Source organism: Amblyomma mixtum, chromosome 2, assembly GCF_055824585.1.
Source record: "Amblyomma mixtum isolate Tamu chromosome 2, ASM5582458v1, whole genome shotgun sequence".
Taxonomy (NCBI): domain Eukaryota; kingdom Metazoa; phylum Arthropoda; class Arachnida; order Ixodida; family Ixodidae; genus Amblyomma; species Amblyomma mixtum.
Window position 1 is genome coordinate 112143825 of NC_143013.1, and position 19603 is coordinate 112163427.

Consider the following 19603-nt stretch of genomic DNA (forward strand, 5'->3'; position numbering starts at 1 on the left):
ATTGGTCTTAAGAGGTACAAGCTGAAGGTAGTGCAGGGCTACGCGCCTACATCCGGCCATGATGATCACATCGTTGAAACCTTCTATGGAGACGTGTAATCGGCAATGAGCAAAGAAAAACAATGGCACTTTGTATTAATGCGCGACTTCAATGCTAAGGTAGGCAGGCAAGAAGCATACCGGAGATAAGGCAGTAGGCGATTCTGGCATTGGCTTCAGGAACAACAGGGTTGAGATAATAGTACAGTTTGTAGAGAGGAATAACTTACGGATCAGGAATACCTCCTTCTAGAAACGAAAGGAAAGGAAGAAAGCGAGGAAGACCTCGAATATTGAGACTAAAATGATACCGACTTCATATTATGCGCTCCCCCTGGAATCGTACAGGATGTGGAAGTCCTCGGAACGGTGCGTTGTAGCGAGCACGAAATGGTAAGGTCTCTACTTAGCGTACACCAGACGAGGGAGCGGAAGAAGTTAGTGAAGCGGAAGCCCATTAACGACTTAGCGGTAAGAGGGCAAGTAGAGGAATTCAAGATATCGCTGCAGAACAGATATTCGGTTGTAAGTGAGTAAGATGACCTTAATGTTCAAACAATGAAAGATAATCTCACAGCTATAATTACGGAGTGTGAAGTTGAAGTAGGTGGTAGGATGGTTCGACAAGATACCTTGAAGCTACCTCAGAAAACGAAAAATCTGGCTCAAAAACGCCAAAGCATGAAAGCGTCTAACCCTACGGGCAGAATAGAACTGGCGAGGCTTTCAAAGTTAATAAATAAGCGCAAGGTGGCCGACATAAGCAAGTTTAATATGAAGAGAATCGAGCATGCTCTACAGAACGGACGCAGCCGAAATCTAGTGAAGAAGAAACTAGGCTTAAATAAAAATCTTATGTATGTGCTAAGAGACAAAGAGGGCAGTGTCATAATCAATAAGGAGCAGATAGTTAAAGTAACCAAAATCATTCTCCACAAATCAGTAGAGTAGCCAGTCTAAACACAACGTTGAGGAGCACACAACAATGGAACAATCAGGCAGTAAAGAAAAAGAGTAAAGAAAGCCGTAAGAGGAATGCGAAGAGGGTAAGCAGCTGGTGAGGATCAGGTAACAGCAGATCTCTTGAAGGACGGAGGCCAGATCCTGGCAGGAAATCTAGCCACCCTGTATAGGCAATGCATTATGGCCTCAAGTGTGGCAGAATCCTACCAGAGCGCTAACATTATACGAATACATAAGAAAGGAGACGTCAATGGCTTGAAAAATTACAGAACGATCAGCTTACTCTCCGTTGCCTACACGGTATTTACTAAGGTAACTGCAAATAGAATGAGGACAACCTTAGGCTTCAATCAACGAAATGATCAGGCATGCTTTCGTAAAAGACACTCGACCATAGACCATATTCACATTATCAATCAGGTAATAGAAATGCGCAGAATATAGCGAACCCTTATATACAGTGTTCATTGATTACGAGAAAGCATTTTACTGAATAGAAAATCAGCAGTTATGCAGTCCTTCGTAAATTCAGTAATAAAATTCTAGCAAGGAAGAGTGCCAGACAGGGAGACACGATCTCGGCGATACTATTCACGGCATGTTTACAGCAGGCGTTCCGAGGCCTGGATTAGGAACAGTTGGGGATATGAGTTAATGGAGATTACCCAAGTAATTAGAGATTCGCTCATGGCATTGCTTTGCTAAGTCACTCAGGAGATCCGCGGCAAAGCATTATGAAATAGTTACACAGGCAGTCTGGAAGTTAGGTATTGATATTAACATGCAGAAAACCAAAGTAATAGTCAACAGCCTCGAAGGAAACAGCAGTTTCTACTTGGTAGCGAGATGCTGGAAGTGGTAAGGAAATACATTACTTAAGGCAGGTACTGGTCGCTGATCCGAATCACGAAAGGGAAACAACTAGAAGAATAAGACTGAGGTGGAGCGCATGTAGCAAGTTCTGTGAGATCATGAATGGCACTTCACTAATATCCATCAAGGAATAAGTATACAGCAGCTGTATCCTATCGGTATTCACCTCTGGGGTAGAAACGTGGAGGCTAAAAAAGGGGTTCAGCTTAAGTTAAGGACAACGCAGCGAGCTATGGAAAGAAAAATGATAGGTGTAACGTTAAAAGATCGCAAGCGGGCGGAGTGGGTGACAGAAAAAAAGCGTCTTAGTGACATCCTAGCCGAAATAAAGAGGAAGAAGTGGGCTTGGGCAGGGCATGTAATGGAAAGGCAAGATAACCGCTGGTACTTAAGGCTAACGGAGGGGATTCCAAGAGAAGGCAAGTGCAGCAGCGGCCGGCAGAAGGTTGTTTGGACGGATGAGATTGAGATGTTTGTGGGGATACGGTGGCCGCAGTTGGCAAAAGACAGGGTTAACTGGAGCGACATGGAGGAGGCCTTTGACCTGCAGTGGGCGTAGACAGACTGATGTTGATGATGATGTTGATGATAGGATTAAATCTTAATTCGCCTCCGCCAGCTCCTCCTCCTCCATCACTGATGTTTGCCGCGTATGCTGACCCTGCTCAGCCGCTGATGCTCATCTTAAGCGACGTACTTCTTTGGTCGCCCTCTCCTTTTGCGGAGATTTTCCACTTTAGTAGAGAACCATGGCGTAGATTATGAATCCATTCCAGCTTGATGTGCGGAGCTGTCTAGCCACATCTGCACACGACCAAGCAAACCTAGAAGAGTTTGGACATGGGCTAGTTGGTATTAAAAAACAAGAACTGCCCCGATGCTTCTTCTCGCTTGTCCCATTCTTTTTGTGCAGCTCTTGTTTTTTTTTCATAAGCAACGCTGCTTACTGCCACCGATGCCGCCACCACGCTGAGCCATGTCACATCAGCAGTGCACCTGCCATCTTCCAGCGCTCTCACAGACTCGGCCATGCCACGTGGTCTCATAACGTCACACATCCCGTCGACCAATCAAATTTCGGTGAACTGCCATCTCCAAGTGCACCTGCCTAATTGACGCTGTTCCGTGGTCTCATGATGTGACACACCTTGTCAACCATTCACCGCTCCGACATGTGACGTTACCCCGTGACATCATCATCCTGTGGATTAATCAGCGAAATAATGATTAACCACGCTGTGTTTCTGTATCGTACCGTGCTTTAGTGACATTATACACACCGTAGACCAATCAGCGCTCGACTATGTCACGTGAGCCTGAAGCTTCTTCAGTGTCGGACCAATCAGCTAATTTTCCGACCAATCAAGCCGTGTTTCATTTGCATTGGGGGTTCTAATGTTAGCGCATTTAAAGAAATTTTTGGCGGTATTAAAGAAAGAGGAATGAGGTGCTAATCGTCGAACAGATAAGAGAAAAAAAGAAGAAACAGAAAATAAAAAACAGTACACAGAATCGATAAAGTGCTCTGAGGCAGGACGGATTCTCCAGGATGTACGAGCGCCAAAGAACAAGCCATCTGTCAATTGTTGTGTGGTGCAATGGAGACAGCACTAAAGTGATGGTAAAGTTACTAGAAAAATAACAAGCAAGATAAGAAATATACAGTCAAGATAGATGCTGGGAACGAAAACAAGTAGTACAGAAAGGGGAAATAGAGCAACCAAAATGAAGGAAAGAGGTGAACACCATCGAAAGAAGGAGATTTGTGCATATCTACTTCGAACTTAGTCAACCGAAATAAACACAAACAAGATAAATAGACGATCCCTTGATAGGAAAAGGAGTTGGAGAAGATAGAGAAACAGTAATGCCACTCGAAAGGCTGAGGAAATGCGGATCCTGCCAGAATGCCTGTGTTAAAAGTATGGAATGAAACCGGGCGGGGTTCAGTTGATTCATAACAGGTAAACAAGAACGTGCGTGTGTGAAGATTTGCTGTCGGCAACAGTCGACGAAACGCTCACTTTGCTCTGTGGAGCACCTCTTATTTGATCTGAAAGTGACGCGAAAATTGGGACCTGTCTAGGGAAGTTTTCTAAAGAGAGTAGACGGCTGAACACCTTCATCGTGTCGCATGGTCGTTGGGGTTTTCAGTGGCGGCGTTTTGACACCTACACAGACCCCAGAGTACTTACAAAAACGGTGGGGCGAATTTCGTGATGGAATGCAGGGGCCTGCAAGCGAGATAGGTATTGTGCTTTTTTGCATCTGGAGCCCGGAAGAGTGCAAGAGGCGCTTTCTCAAAACACTCGAAAGCCTCGCGAATGAGTCGGACTTTGAACAAGGCAAAGTTTTATTGCAGAGTGCAAAATACTCAGTTTCTGTGGAGCTGGGATATAAAAGACGAGATTCCTGCGCGCTCCAAAACGTTCACTTGATCGCAAATATAAAGAGACCAGAGAATGCAGCTGATGTGCGTAGAATTCACTATTTTAACCACTTCAATCGTTATTACAATCCCGTACTGGCTTCGAAGTCAGCTGCTTTAAAGAATCATGAAGTACCTTCGACAGCACCTAAAACAGGCTGTCGGGGTACATAATGACAGCTTTGTGTTCGGAATGCAAAATCTGCAATACCTGACAGTTATTTCTGTCGATGCGTGCCATATAAACCTGGTGTTCGGTTACACCGGCAACCTAGCGATGAGAGAATTACTGTGCTTTATAATGCCTTAAGGTTTAAACCTCTCCGCAAATTTCGTGCAGAATTCCGTTTAGGGATTGATTTTCATAAAGAAAATCGAGCATATTCCATTTTATCGTCTCCTTGAAAAGAAACTATTCTATTAGCTTCCGCGCGCATTCCGATATTCATGTTTCAGGAAAGTAATTAGCACTTCATTGCGTCGAGTGCCTTCGCCTGTCCGCAGCTCAATAACTCCTTAACAGAGCTGAGGAACAAACCCTGTGGCGGAATACTTCGGCGATGTCTGTGCAATGAAGAGTTAAGAAGGCTTGTCTAGAGTGCTGAAGTCGTTTGTGGCGGTCGAATAAAGGGAAATTTAGGGCAGATTCTCTCCTGGGGCATGATTCCAGACCTTTTATTGCTGCCTTTTCTTTGTGTCATCGCTTGTGCGCAACAACGGTCCCTTAAACCAGTATCTGCCAGAAAACTTTCATTATGTTTGCTTAGCATAAGGTTCGTCAAGTGCTCTACACAAGGTTCCTAGTCTCCACCGGTGTCCACAATCATAACACGGAGGCTAGAGCGCATGGCTTGGACTAACATCAACGCCTCCGATACTATAGGCCACAACTTTTCAAGTATGAAAGTACAAAGCAGCATGCTAAAATTAGTTTTCTGCCATCACTAAGCATGCATGCATTTCCAGACGTTGGATGTCGCATTCTTACGAACACTGGAAGATATCCCTTCACAAGATAAATGTATCGGCCAACTGGACTCGTCTGTGAGGCCGCACACACACATCCATGCACCAACAGAAGTTATGTTGTGGGGTCCTGTTACAACCTATATTTTTGGTGAATCTTTGTTGAGTTCTAAGCACCGAACTGGCCTTTTCGCTTGTATGCCTATCACATAGACTAAAATGATGCTTGTAAAAATGAAGCGTCTTTTCCTCGTGGTACCTGGCTCTTGTGTTTTGCCCTCCTTGAAATACACGTCGAACAGGAAAATTATGTGTTGTCAACTTGATTAGGGAACCTGCTCGCCCACTTAAAATGCGTCAAACTGGCTCACACGACTGCCTTTTGATCAAGAAGGTCACCCCAGCTCCTTCCTTCCTTGCTGCAGTGGAATCTGCTGCATCGCTTTTGCTCAAGTATCAATAAGCCTGCGAATAAACAAAGTGCCTCAAAATGGCATTCTTTGGTGAGAAATTGACGCGTCAAGTGTGCGAAGCATATAATCAGTCCTGAGTTTCAGAGTGCTGATTAATGCTAACCTCAAAGTATTTTGAGGATATAAATGCGTCACAGTGAGTGCAGATATGCTTTATTCGCTCCAGCATTGGCAAACTTATTATGCACAACGCATTGATACGGATGCGCGTCTTTATTCATCACAGCTGCCAAGCGCTTCAAGGAGGGATGGTAAGCAAAGCTGACTAAAAAAATTATTTTTTGATTCCGCACATTAAAAATTCCAGGACTCTTAAAGAACATGCACTCTAAACGCGTGCTCGTGTGAGCATTGTAAGATATTTTACAATGCTTTTAAGCACACCAATTCACTGTTTAAATAAAGTGTAACTTGAGGTAGAAAGAATTTGCGTAGCTTCTTTTCTTTCGAAATAAACAATAGTTATCCTAAAGGGTCTAAACCTTGTCTTATTTTTATAAAGTACACACAACGTGCTCGAAAAACGTTTTTACGCTCAGTCAGTGCTACTTTTGGTCCAGAGGCGCTGTTCTTTAATTTTTAAGCACCATAAGTTTTTTTTTTGCTAGTCGTGAGCGTACGAAGCCGAGTAGCTACTTGCTTCGTTTTGAATGCAGTACATTATGAAGACAGCGATGTCGCATTTTTCTTCCTATTCCGCGACAGAAACGTATGTTTTGAGCCAACAATTGTGATATACTAGGTGTATTATATAATCAGGAACTGAAGTACATAAATAACACCCTAATAACATGGGCATACTTTCTTGGCTCTACCGAATGAAAGAAGAAATCGAAGATAAAAAAAATGTGCCAGGAACACCTTCATAAACCACTTAAAACAAATAACGCTGAAGGTTAGGCACGAGGCGTGTTTTATGATTGGTACTGCGCAGCCAAAGTCCAACAGGCAATTTTGTTAAACAGTTTCTGTACATGTAAGAAAGGTTTTCTCGTCAACATTTACAAGAAATAAACCTAAACTCTCGGGACATTTAAATACGTTACATTTCCATCGACTGTACTAGAAAAAGAAGGACTGAATCTAGGTTTTTTTTAATTACACATTTTAACGCTGAGGAAGGTGTGATGAAATGAATGCAAAATTTCAAAAATGTGTTTTTCGCAAAATACAAATCCATGCGCAATCAATCTTGTTCGGACATGTATTCGAGTATATTGATGTAACCTTTCGTGGTTCTGACGGCAACAGTTATTTTTCAAATGTATTTTTCTCAAAGCTGCAAAGCACGGACATTGTTTTTTTCTTCAACTTCAAATCGACGCAGTATTCTTCAGTATAACTTATTGTGCTTCACGCAAACATACAGGATAAACATTAAGTAAATTTCCCCGTTTTTTTTTTGGTCACAACGAAAGCTGAGAAAAATAAAGAAACCCATACTCACACCCTGCGACTTGCCGTACTCCCTTATTAACGCTTCCCACTACGAGATGCAATATGGTGATCTAATCACAGGTATACTTATATCGCTAAGACTGATTAGTAAGTCTGTTCAAGACGCGGCGCTGGAAGTTGGCAACAGTTAAAAAGAACCGTTTGCCGTTGTTCAGAATAGCCTGGCAAAAATTCTTACATGGGCGTGAAAACAAATGTTGAAGGACGAAAAGAATGTACAGCTGTGGCATTCGCATGTAGGCACATACCTCTACACAAAGAGCGCAACGTTCTGCATGCAGGTCTCTACTGCAGCCGTCAGGGAATATGCGTTTGTTGTCCGTACGCCTGAGCGCTTATGCGCGACACCCATTGCCAGCTGTGCGTCATAGTGGCACTTCCAGCAGTGGTTCAGTCATTAAGAAAAGAAAGACCACCGCCCTGTGTCATCTTCTTTCTCTGTCCCGTGTCCGCTGCGGTGTCTAGCTCCTTCATGTCTCACCAACTGGCCTACACATCTACCCTCCTAAGAAATGCTAGCACGATCTATTACGAGCAGCAGGAGTAATGCTCAGCCGCACTTATTGAAAAACAGATGTTCTTTACCGAGCAGGTTGGTCTCGGAGTGATCACCCAGCCATTAGTGGTATCTAGCCCTGGGCCGCACCCATATAATCAAAGGAAGACATTTCAAATGTCAGAGAACAAAGCTGGGATCGTACCTTAAAACTGTCCACTGCCTGGCGAGGCATCTTCAGGGGTCCCCCCGGTGGACCCAGCTTGCCGACGACTATGCCGGTCAGACAGATCGAGGTCAAAGCGAATGCCCGTATCATCCCCATTGCCCTGTCAGAGAGCTCTAAGTGAACGAAAAATCCCAAACCTCCTCTTTATTATATCAGTGAACGCAGCCGGGTCCAATGAGAGCGAAACACAAAATTATAACCCAGGTTTAAAAATGGAGCTTTTCCATTCCCTTTCCTATCACGAGCTTCATTCCGTGTCCGTCCATGCAAGTGATAAGTTCACAAAGCCGGACACTTCATAGAATGACGGCTCGCGTTTGCTTCGGTGTTTTTCCTCTTCTGGAGGATCGCAAAAACAATCGCAGCATGTGACTGAATTCCGCCTCTGCTGGCAGCCGACGCCACGGTGCGCATGTAATTTCAAATAATTGTTGCTGAACAGGTGGCGTCTGTATATTGCAACGAGCAATGAACAAGCAAACTCTCATCCTTACCGGCAATGTACATTTTTTGCTAGTTCAAAAAGAACGCCGGTATCAAAAAGCAGTGAGACACACCAGGCCACCATATTTGGGAAAATTGGAACACATGCGTTTAATTTTTGTATTAGTCAATTTAGAAGAGCAATACGACAGAACTGCGCAGGTATCTGAGCTGATTGTATGTGCAAAATGAAGCAAGGTTGTTCCAGTTATGCAATTTCCCACAGCGTATCTCGGCGCAAAGGCTTTAGCTTTCCACAGCCAAAAATTTATTCATATATTCTTTGCTTTCAGGCCCACATGACGTCACGTTTTCGTGACGTCTCTTGTGATGTCCGAGGCTTGTTGTAAGCAATTTCGTCGTCTTGACACGCTATTGTTTTGCAAATGAGGGAAAACTTTCTGCACGACAAGTTGTTCAAAATAGGAATTTTGCAATCGGGAATCCATTTATTTTCAAAAAAGGTGGCACGTAGGTTACTCATTTTTTGTGAAATCTGCATGACTTTTTTGGTCATTATAAATGCGATAGTGGGGCTCTTCAACGAAAGAAAACTGATCTCCATGCGTTATCACGCAGTTATTTACGAAGCTACACTTATCTAAGAGTGCATTTCGAACATATCGTATAAATTTCATATTTACTTCGTTTTTTTTTGTCCGTATGCTTAAGCGGCAATACGAATGCTTTCGAAGTGTACTAGGGATAACATTCTGAACGTTCTTAAAAATAAGGCAAAAAATACACTTTTGCCTTCGTAGTACATTTAAAATGCATTACATATGTACAATATACTATAAATACATTACATTACATAAAAAATAGAATAAATATACATTTAATAGTTATGTTCAAAAGATATTCACGTCGGCTTAAAAAAGGTGTACTAGCCGGCTTCACCGCATGAGATGGGTTAATGTCAAGACCTGAACTGATGACTGATGCGTTTATATGCGATATGCGTAAGGAGAAGACTCCTAGTTACCATCAGTCTAGGGGTCTATGGCATTATAATGTCACGTGGAAGAATTGGAACGGGAAGGATGTCTCCACAGAGCAAATGATGAGAGAAAGTGAAGCAGCAGACTAGAGGGGCTCCGACAAGTGCCGTGGTTGGCTGGCCTAAATATACCCACTAAGAGACGGGGCAATTTCTTGCTCGGCGAGGCGTTTTTTGCGCAAAGACTGTGGGCCCCCAAAACGTCGCATTATCTTGCCCGGTGAGAGGTTCTTCTTGCACAAGTGCCGCAGAAATTGTCGCAGAAGTGCCGTACGGGCCGCCTTAGAATCTGGGGACGATCTAGAACCGAATTGCTTGTCGTAACTTCCGTCAGGCATGGGTCTGGAATCGAATTCGAATTCGAAGAATTCGAGCAAGTCCTCTAGGAACAATTACAAACAACTTGTCATTTTTCACACACAATCCTTCTTCAGGAAACACTCCAATAACAGTTCTTGACTGTCATGAAGGAAGCTTTGTGGACAGAGAAATAGATGGTTATATGCTCGACTTGCTGCACCAATGCCTGGTTTTTAAAGACGAGGTCTGCGCTAGTATTTCGCGAGGTTGTCACAGATGTCGGAGCCGTTACGATCGAGTGGAAAGAGATGTTCTCCCGCATAAGTGGTAAAAAATTCCCGCTTGTCTTTATATCTACATTAAATTCCCCACCCACACTGACACCCGTTTGCGGCGCAACGCTGTCAATGCCAAAGCATGCAGCGCACATCTGTCGCTACCACCCATGCCACGTAGCTTAGAGTACGATTGACGTGTCTTTTGTTCCAAGAGGGCAGTTATGCGCCTTCCCTCTGGTTGACATGTCCACCGAGGTGTGTGAGACAGATACTGCTCATTTCCTTTCCTCAAAAACTAATTTACAAATTTTACCCTCTGCTTTCCAAGCCCCCGCTTTATTGGTTTCGCAGCTGTGAGAGACAGATACTGCGCATTTCCTTTCCTCAAAAACTAATTTACAAATTTTACCCTCTGCTTTCCAAGCCCCCGCTTTATTGGTTTCGCAGCTGTGAGAGACAGATACTGCGCATTTCCTTTCCTCAAAAAAATACCGAAGACACTTTGGAAATTCTAAAGTGTGCTAGGCGAAATCCTTGTGGTCAACCCACTGCCGCTTCCCCGAAACTCTTGGCGCGGAATCACTTGGCTGCTTCGGAGCCATGCGCCTCACTCACTCGACTGCTACGCGACGTCTGGCGAAGGAGCGGCGGTGTAGCTGCCACCGCCGACGCGCGCTCTCGTTATACCGCTACTGTGTGACGTCACGGTTGCTATGCACAGCTGCGCCCCCCACTGGAGCACCGGTTGCTAAGGAGGTTGCGCTTTTACTTTCTTCCTTCCAAGCGCCGGCTCCATTGCTTTCGCAGCTTAAATGGAGCCCCCTGCTGGGTACAACCGACAACGCAGAAACGGGCGCCTAAGAGCTGCGCTCTAAAAAAACGCTCGCACAGCGTCGGGAATACGCTTCTAGCCACACGCAATGGAAGGCCGCTAGCGTCAGCCTTCAAACGTTTCAGTAGAACGTTATAGGAAGCACCCGGGGTAGTTGCGTCTGGAAGTGCACTAGCTACCAGCGGAGTGATGGTCACGACTTTCTAGTGGGCATCACTTAGCAATGGTTACCATCATGTTTGGTGCAAGTGGTTCCTTGGGATTGTCCTCAGTTGCAAGCGCGACGGTGGAGCGACGCAACTGGGTGAAAGGTTTTGGCCCGCTTTTCTACCAGAGCGGTTTCACTCTCCGAATCGAACAGATGCACCCTGCTTCACACATCTCTCTCATAATGATCCCACATTAAAAGTATACCTTTGTCTAGAGCTTTGCAGCAACATTTTCAGACTCCTACGTATGCATGTTACTATTAAACTTTGGAATGGAATCTGCTAAAAATAAATATTGCGTCTACTTATTATTTTGACGGATTCTGTGCTGTTGTATCTAAGAGTACATGAAGTGCCCACTGTGAGTGTATTTTAAAGGGATGCTTAAGGTCCGTGTAAATATGGTTTGTTTTGGGGGCTTTAACGTTTGACAGTGACTAGGCTATGAGGGACGCCGTAGTGGAGTGCTCCGGAAATATCAACCACAGGCGGTTCTTTAACGTTCACCGCCATCGCACAGTGCAAGGGCCCTTAGAATTTCTCCTTCATCAAAACACGACCGCCGCGGCCGAGGGTTATTACGGAGTTAGAGTTGAAAAGTAAAGAAAATGATGTTAAGCTCGATGATTGAAAACGTAGAACCGGAGCTATGGCTCACCATGTTGGCCATTTTGAAAAAATACAGACCGATGAGCTTTCTCTCCGTTGTCGACAACGTATTTAGTAGAAAATCGCTAATGTAGTCAGGATTGCCTTAGACTGCAATCAACCGAATGATCAGGCAAGCTTTTATAAATGATACTCGACAATAGACCATATTCACACTATCAGTCAGGTGGTAGAGAAGAGCAATGCGCAGAAAATAACCAACCCCATATATTGCCTTCATTGAGTACTAGAAACCATTTCACCAAGTGTAAGCCTCAGCAGTCATGCAGGCATTGCGGAATCAGGGTGTAGAAGAGACACGTCAACAGACTAGAATATATTTATAGCTACAGGACAGCTACTATAGTCTTGCGTAAATTCTGCAAAAAAAAATCCGATAAAGAAGGGTGTCAGGCAGAGAGAGGCGATCTACGTCAATGCTAATCACCGCCTGTATTCCGAGGCCTGGATTGGGAACAGTTCGGGATAAGAGTAAATGAAGAAACCCTAAGTAATATCCGATTCGCTATGCCACACGGAGATGAACTGCAAAGCACGATCAATGAGTTAGACAGGCAGAGCACAACTGTGGGTCTAAAAATTAACATGGAGAAAACCAATGTAATATACAACACTCTTGCAATAAGGGAACAGCAGTTCATAATTTGTAGCGAGGTGCAGGAAGTGCGAAAGAAAAAGCCTACTTTGGGCAGGTCGTGAGCGCTGATCCGGATCGTGAGAGGGAAATAAAACGAAGACTAGGAATGTCTGGTTGCGTTGAAATGATAGCTTCTTGACCCGTAGTTTAGTGTGCGGAGACCTATAATTTATATTTTTAACGCCTTGCAGCGGTCACGGCATAGCAACGTTCTGACGTCAGTTCTCACTACCAATAGCGCAGCTCGAAATTTTTCTCCTTAAATTCTTCGGCACGAAGACAAACAATTAGCTTTATTTATACAAAAATTGCGCTTTCTCTTTTGGAGGGCTGCTAAAAATCCAGGAGTCCACTAGCTGCAAATCCACGAGTCTCCACCTCACGTCTCGCCAGGGAGACCAGTCTACGCTGATTCATCAGGTCGGTGGCAAGCAAAGCATCCTCTCAGGAAGAAAGAGAGGGGTAGAAGGTTTGCCTGATGGCCCGAGGTTGTGGGTGTGCCAAAAGATAATTTCAGATGTCGGCTGCGGTGCCTGACAGGTACAACAAAACAGAACAGGAAATGACGCAGTAACTGGCTCACATATCTCGGAGGACACCCGAACCGTGCCGTAAGAGAAGGGATCAAGGAGGGAGCGAAATAAGAAAGGAAGAAAGAGGTGCCGTAGTGGAGGGCTCTGGAATAATTTCGACCACCCTGCGATCTTTATCATCCACTCACATCGCAGTGCACACTGGCGCTTCTTGCGTTTCGCCTCCATCGAAGCAGGCACAACCGTGAGTTGGGTATAAGGCCGGGAACTTGCGGCTCGCCATTGCCGCGCCGAGACATTCCAGACTACGCTCTCGTGTGTGTCAAAGGTGTGTTAATGCGGCGGCTAAAGGTTCCTATTCTAGCGGTAGTAAGTGATGATCGCATAGGAGTCTGATTTTGCCGTTATCGCCTCTACCACAGGGGTACAGAGAGGCTTCCATCGGTGGTCAGAAATAGGTTTCTTGCGCGTAGGCATTAACGCGCTGATTACCCAGAATACCATCGTGCCGAGGTCCCCAAGTGACGTTATGCAGAGTTGCGGAGCGGGCAAGTCTTCAAGTGCACGTACAGCCTTGCGTCGGATGACGCCATGCAGAAAGTGTCTGCATAGGGTTTGTGAATCAGTGCATATGGTCGTCACGCCGGTGTGTCGGGCTGCATGGTCAATAGCTAGGACTAGGGAGATGCATTCTGCTTGCCCTGGGTCCCGAGTGCGCAGGGCCGCCATAGTCACATGTGCCATAATGTCTGACGAGGCTACCGCAGCAGTGGTAATCCCGTAATCGCTGTGGAGCACCGCGTCTGTGTACAAAATATTCTGCTTCTTACCAAATTAGCGAATGAGGTGTTGGGCGCGGGCTCATCATCTATCCGGATGCAGTTTCGCCTTCATGTTACGTGGCAGAGGTTGAAGTCTCAACTGTTTAACTATACTAGTGGGAATGGGTGTCTTTGCAGCGTCCGGCGTCTCCAGCGGGACGGGCTATCCGAGCTGTCGGAGGAGCCTGCGGCGACCGGGTGTTGTACGTAGACACGCGATGGTTCGGCCTATGGCATTTTAAAATCCCTTGTATAGCGCAGTGGACTCCGAGTTGGAGAAGCTTGCCGCTGCTGGCGTGCAAGGGGATGGGCAAGGTGGTCTTGACCGCAATCTGCACGATGATATTTGCCTTTTGCGTCTGCTGCAGTGTGAGGTTGTGGTAGGGAAGGTGTTATGCGAGGTGGCTTACAACTAGTGCATCCACCACGCGCAGGGTACCCCGCTCCCCCGTCCGTAATTGCGGTTGGCCGCGCGTCTTATGAGGTTGGCTATGTTTCCGTCCGCCTTTCCAGGAGGTAGATGGTTATACCCTAAAGCTCCTGGAAAAACATATATCTGGCGTCCGAGTTCGCTTGTATTTGAAGCTCGCGCAAGCGGAAGCTTCGTACCGGGGGAACGGCCTGGTTGGCCGTTGATGGGGACTTCGATGGGGAGATCACGAAGTCTCGGACGGATCTCGAGAAGTTCTGATCTGTGGGGTGAAGAGGCCAGGCCGATCTCGCCCGTGAGCCTCTCGACCATCTCCCCCGAGATTTGAAGAGTATCCTGTGCCGCGAGATCGACCTTCTTGTGATACAGAGGGTGATATTGTCAGCGTAGTCTCAGTAGAAATCACAGTTCCCTGTGCAGTGCCTCGGCCGAGAAGAGAGAACTTTGTTGTGGAGACCACACCGACGATGAATTGTGCCACTTGTTATGTAAGGAAAGCTTTCAAATATTTCCAGAGTACCGTGCAATATCCGCTAGTGGCGAATATAAAGAGTTTGTACTCGTGCTTGACGCACCTAAAACAGCTATACGTACCGCTCCCGTCCCTATAGATCCTCGAACCACCCCGCAGTCGCCGGCTCTGAACGCGGACCGAGGCGCGGACATTGCGCCCACAGAAGTCATGCAGGTTCGTCTCACATACAGCAAGACACGGCTCCGTGGGTCGATGAGATTACATGCAGATTCTTCGTAACCTGGATGATGTGTACATTGCGGAGATCACCGTCCTGTTTATGGAGCACAGGAGAGCGTATACCTTTCCCCCAGACTGGAAGCATGCGCACATCAATCTAATCTCAAAGTCGGGCAAGGCACTCAGTCTCAAAAACATCAGGCCCTTCTCGTTTACGAGCTGCGCAGGTGAATTCTTTGAACATGTCCTTCTCCGCAGCCCGCAACCGCTTCTCGAATATGGAGGTTCTTTGCCACGACCTAATTCGGCTTTCGATCAAACCTCTCGGCGCAGAACGTCCTGTATCAGCTGTCTGAATTGATTTTCTAAAAGCGCGAACGCACGGTGAATACCTGGGCCATAATGGCATTAGATGAGCACAATGCCTTCGTCATGCCATGTTGATACTCTTACACGTCTCCAGGCGAATCAGACAATGCGTGTTTCCATATGTGCGCGTCTTAGTGGCTGCGGGATTCAGTAGTGTCCTGACGAGATTCCAGGTGTGCTCGACCCCCATCGTCCCGCGTAACGAGTTGCACATGCTCGACCAACTGAACATGATAAGCTGCGCAGCGTAGTCAGACACTGTTAGAATGATTGCAGTGATGCGTTGACGAAATTTATGGTTAAAACACTGGAGTTTTCCCGCGGGTAATCAAGGCGCGCCTCACATCGTTGCCTTGGCCCCGAACTTCGATGTTCACGTGCAATGGCCTCGAACAGTGCCGGTAGAAGTGAAATGATCCGGGCTGACTTGAAAGCAGAGAAGTGCTACTTTGCTTATTAATACTGCTGTTTTTAGGCCACATCGTACCCCAGGATGGAGTACGCCGCAGACCATCTGAAAACAGCTCTTATTGCAGGTAGGTAGGTAGGAAAGACTTTTATTGCTCTAGAAAGGTGCTAGTAGCAGACTAGAAAGAAGAGGTCCATCTTCCTTCTTCTCACAGTGTCGGTGCCCCTATTCCAGGGCACCGCTGAGCTTCGCTGCTCGTTGGGCGTGCTGGATCAGACCTTGTTGGCAACCCAGATCGCCGCTGGAGAGCCGGCTCTCCCACTGTTCTGCACTCGGGTCTTTGCGAAAGTTGTCGTTTTTACTGCATTCCAACGTGATGTGGTACAACGATGGTTTGCTGCCACACCACGGGCAAGTGTCCCGATATTGCGTCCGGTAAATCTTGCTAAGGATATGCAGGTTTGGGAATGTTCCTGTCTGCAATCTTCGCCAGTACGCTGCCTGTAGTTGATTTAGATCAGGATGAGGCGGCGGATAGCTCGGCTCGTATACCCTCGAGCTACCTCGTCGGCGCGTTCGTTCCCCGCTATGTCGGTGTGTCCTTGCACCCAGTAAATGCTGTGTGTGACTTTTGGTGGGGTCGCGCTCTGGAGGAGCCGGAGCGCGGCGCGACCTATGCGGCCGTTCATGTAGTTACGGCACGCTTCTCTCGAATCTGTAAGGATGGTAAGGGACATGTTGTTTCGATAACCGGCTACCGCCGCTAGAGCTACGGCCAGCTCCTCCCCTTCGGTTACCGTGCAATCCCTCACTGAGGCGCTAGCTAATTCCTTTAAGTTCGAATCAATAACTACCGCCACTGTGCTGTTATGTGAGCTTCCTGTATACGGAGCCGCGTCCGTGTATACCGTTGTGGATTTTGTAGCTAGATTTTGTTGTACATACCTCGCCCGGGCTGCCCTAGGGGCCGTAGGCAAGTTGGGGTCCATGTTCCGGGGAAGGGAGCGAACCTTTAGCGTCTGGCGAATTGCGTCCGGTATGCTCGCAGTACGATTCTCGCATTCCGCAGTTCCGCCTTGCCCCAGTCGCCCAAGGAGCGAGCGCCCCGTAGGAGTCTGCTGGTGCCTAGCTAACTGCGTGACCAGTTGGGCTTCTTTGATCTCTTCGAAGGTGTTGTGAATTCCAAGAGCCAGTAGTTTTTCGTTGGAGGTGTTCATTGGTAGATGCAGGGCTCTCTTGTAAGCTTTGCGGAGTATGGTATCTGCACTATCCACTTCTCCTTTGTTGAGGTTGAAGTACGGGAGGGCGTAACCCACGCGACTGACCACCAGGCTCTGAACCAGGCGCAGGGCATCCCCTTCTCGCATGCCGCTCCGCTTCTGCGACACGCGCGTGATCATTCTGGCGACTTGAGTGGTCAATTGCTTGAGAAGGCCGAGCGTATGACCGCATCGCTGGTTGCTCTGCAGCCACATTCCCAAGACTCGTATCTTGTCTCGTTCGGGAATTAGCTGTCCTTCGAGGGAGACATTGAGGGACCCTTCCTTGTGTTTCCCTTTGTGGACTCGCAGGAGTTCTGATTTTTCGGTGGAGCAGGCGAGGCTCCGTGCACTGACATATTCTTCCACGCAGGTAGCCACTGCTTGCAGTCGTTCTTCTTTCTGACCGAGCGACCCAGTGGTAACCCAGACTGTGACGTCGTCAGCGTATATTGCGTGCTGTATGCCTTCGATCTTCTCGAATTGTCTCGCGAGGCCGATCATGGCCACGTTGAAAAGTAGTGGCGAGATGACGGACCCTTGAGGTGTGCCTTTGTTGGGGGTCGAAAATTTAGCGCTGCGAAGATCTCCGAGCCCAACCGTTGCAGTGCGGTTGGAGAGAAAGGCCTTCAAGTAGCTGTGAATCTTTTCGCCGCAGTGGAGGTTGTCGAGTCCTTCCATTACAGCCGTGTGGCTAACGTTGTCAAAGGCTCCTTTGATGTCGAGGGCCAACTATATCAGCTATCGAAAAGATCGAGACAGGCACGGAGGAGGCGTATTTATACTGGTGGACGTGTTAGTTAGTTCTCATGAGATGGAAATTGATGTTGGGACATGTGAGGCCGTATGGGCTCAAATTAGACTTTTAAATGGTAAATTACTATCAGTTTGCACGTTTTACAGGCCACCTGCAAATCAGCTTGAACCCATCAGCGACCTAACTGATATGATTGAAACTGTTAAAACTGACTGTTTAGTTGTTGGAGGTGACTTTAACATTCCTGAATTAGACTGGAACTGAGGATGTCTTCCGTCTAGAGCCAATTCCGCAGTAGGCAAAGAATTGTTAAATTTGTGCAATTCATTCAGCTTATCCCAATTAGTGCCGCAGCCAACCCGTGGCAACAATGTTTTGGATTTATTATTCACTAACCAACCATCGGCAGCTTATTCTACCCTTGTAGTGCCCGGTATCAGTGATCACCGTTGTGTTTTAGCGGAAATGAACTTTCAGTATGTTAAACTTGAAGACTGTGGCAATCGGCGCATTTACAGTTACCGAAAAGCAAATTTCCCCGAGATAGCCTGGGCACTTGAATCCTATGTCGATGTGTACGAAACATTGTCTGATTCACTCAGCGTTGATGAGCTGTGGCGCACACTGACAGCCAAACTTTTTGATTTGCGTGAGCAGCATGTGCCGTCATGGGTGATGACGAAACGTCGCAGAAAAAGCAAGCTATGGTTCACAAAAGCGCTGCGCAGGGTCGTTGAAAAGAGGCAACAACTACATGCGCGCTTCAAAAAAAATCCGTCGGAAGATAACATGGATCAATTAAAAAAGATTACAAAAGATATGAATGCTTCGGTCAAAGAGGCTACATTTACCTACTTTCAGTCTTTCCACATGCGTATCCAGGATCGCCCTAAAGAATTTTGGCAGTACATAAAAAAAACAGAAAGGATGAATTGTCTATCCCGCCACTCGATCACAACGGAAGTATCGTTCATGATAATCTGGAGAAAGCCAAGTGCTTTAACACGGCAGGGCTATTGCTGAGGACAGCAATAGCCCTGCCGATTTTCGCCTTGCCTTGAACTGTACGGAACCTATGGAGAACATTGAATTTGATCAGCGAGGAATTGTGTCGCTCTTAGAACGCTTAAAAGATAACAGTGCCACCGGTCCGGACGGCTTACCCACGATCCTGCTCTATTCTTGCGCTTTTGCGTTGTCAAGGTACCTTCAAATTTTTTTCACAAAGTTATTACAGGAAGGCTCCTTGCCTGATGAATGGAGGCTTGCTAATATTGTACCTATACATAAATCGGGACCTAGGAATGTTGTTTCAAATTATCGACCAGTGTCCTTGACCAGTGTATTATGCAAAGTTTTAGAGCATGTGTTTTATACTAGTATTATGCATCATCTTAGTATACATTCATTATTAAATACTAATCAACATGGCTTTCGCAGTGGTTACTCGTGTGTCACCCAGATCACCGAATTTGTACATGACCTGTCAAGTGCTTTGGATAAGGGATATTCTGTTGACTGTATTTTTCTAGATTTTAAGAAGGCCTTTGACGTTGTATCACATTCCTTATTAATACAAAAATTATACTGGTACAACATAAATGAGAACGTTATTAGGTAGATAAAGGAATATTTGAGCGTTAGGCGTCAATGTGTTGTTGTCAACGGGAAACAATCGCATGAGGTGGTTGTAACTTCAGGGGTGCCTCAGGGATCCGTCTTCGGCCCATTATTGTTCATAATTTACATGAATGACATCTTTTCAGGTATTTCTTCATACATGCGTCTTTTTGCGGACGATTGTGTATTGTATAGACTTATTAACGATCAAAGTGACTGCGATGCCTTACAACAGGATTTGTGTAAAATGGCCCAGTGGTGTGAGAACTGGGGAATGCATATTAACTTACAAAAATCTGTACATATGTGTTTCACTAAAAAGAAGGTTCCCCATATTTTCACTTATAACATAAATAATAGCAGACTGCTTTCAGTGTT

At 46.2% G+C, this 19603-nt stretch overlaps 1 protein-coding gene across 2 annotated transcripts in view; it reads right to left on the minus strand.

The window, feature by feature from the left end:
* Window positions 1-8055, minus strand: part of LOC149360595 (uncharacterized) — a 50449-nt gene extending 42394 nt beyond the window's left edge. For both annotated transcript variants that reach the window (XM_089572403.1, XM_089572404.1), the window contains exon 1: window positions 7902-8055. In XM_089572403.1, the coding sequence (XP_089428529.1) occupies window positions 7902-8021 (120 nt within the window). In that variant the 5' untranslated portion in view covers window positions 8022-8055. The remainder of the gene's footprint in view (window positions 1-7901) is intronic.
* Window positions 8056-19603: the final 11548 nt, after the last annotated feature.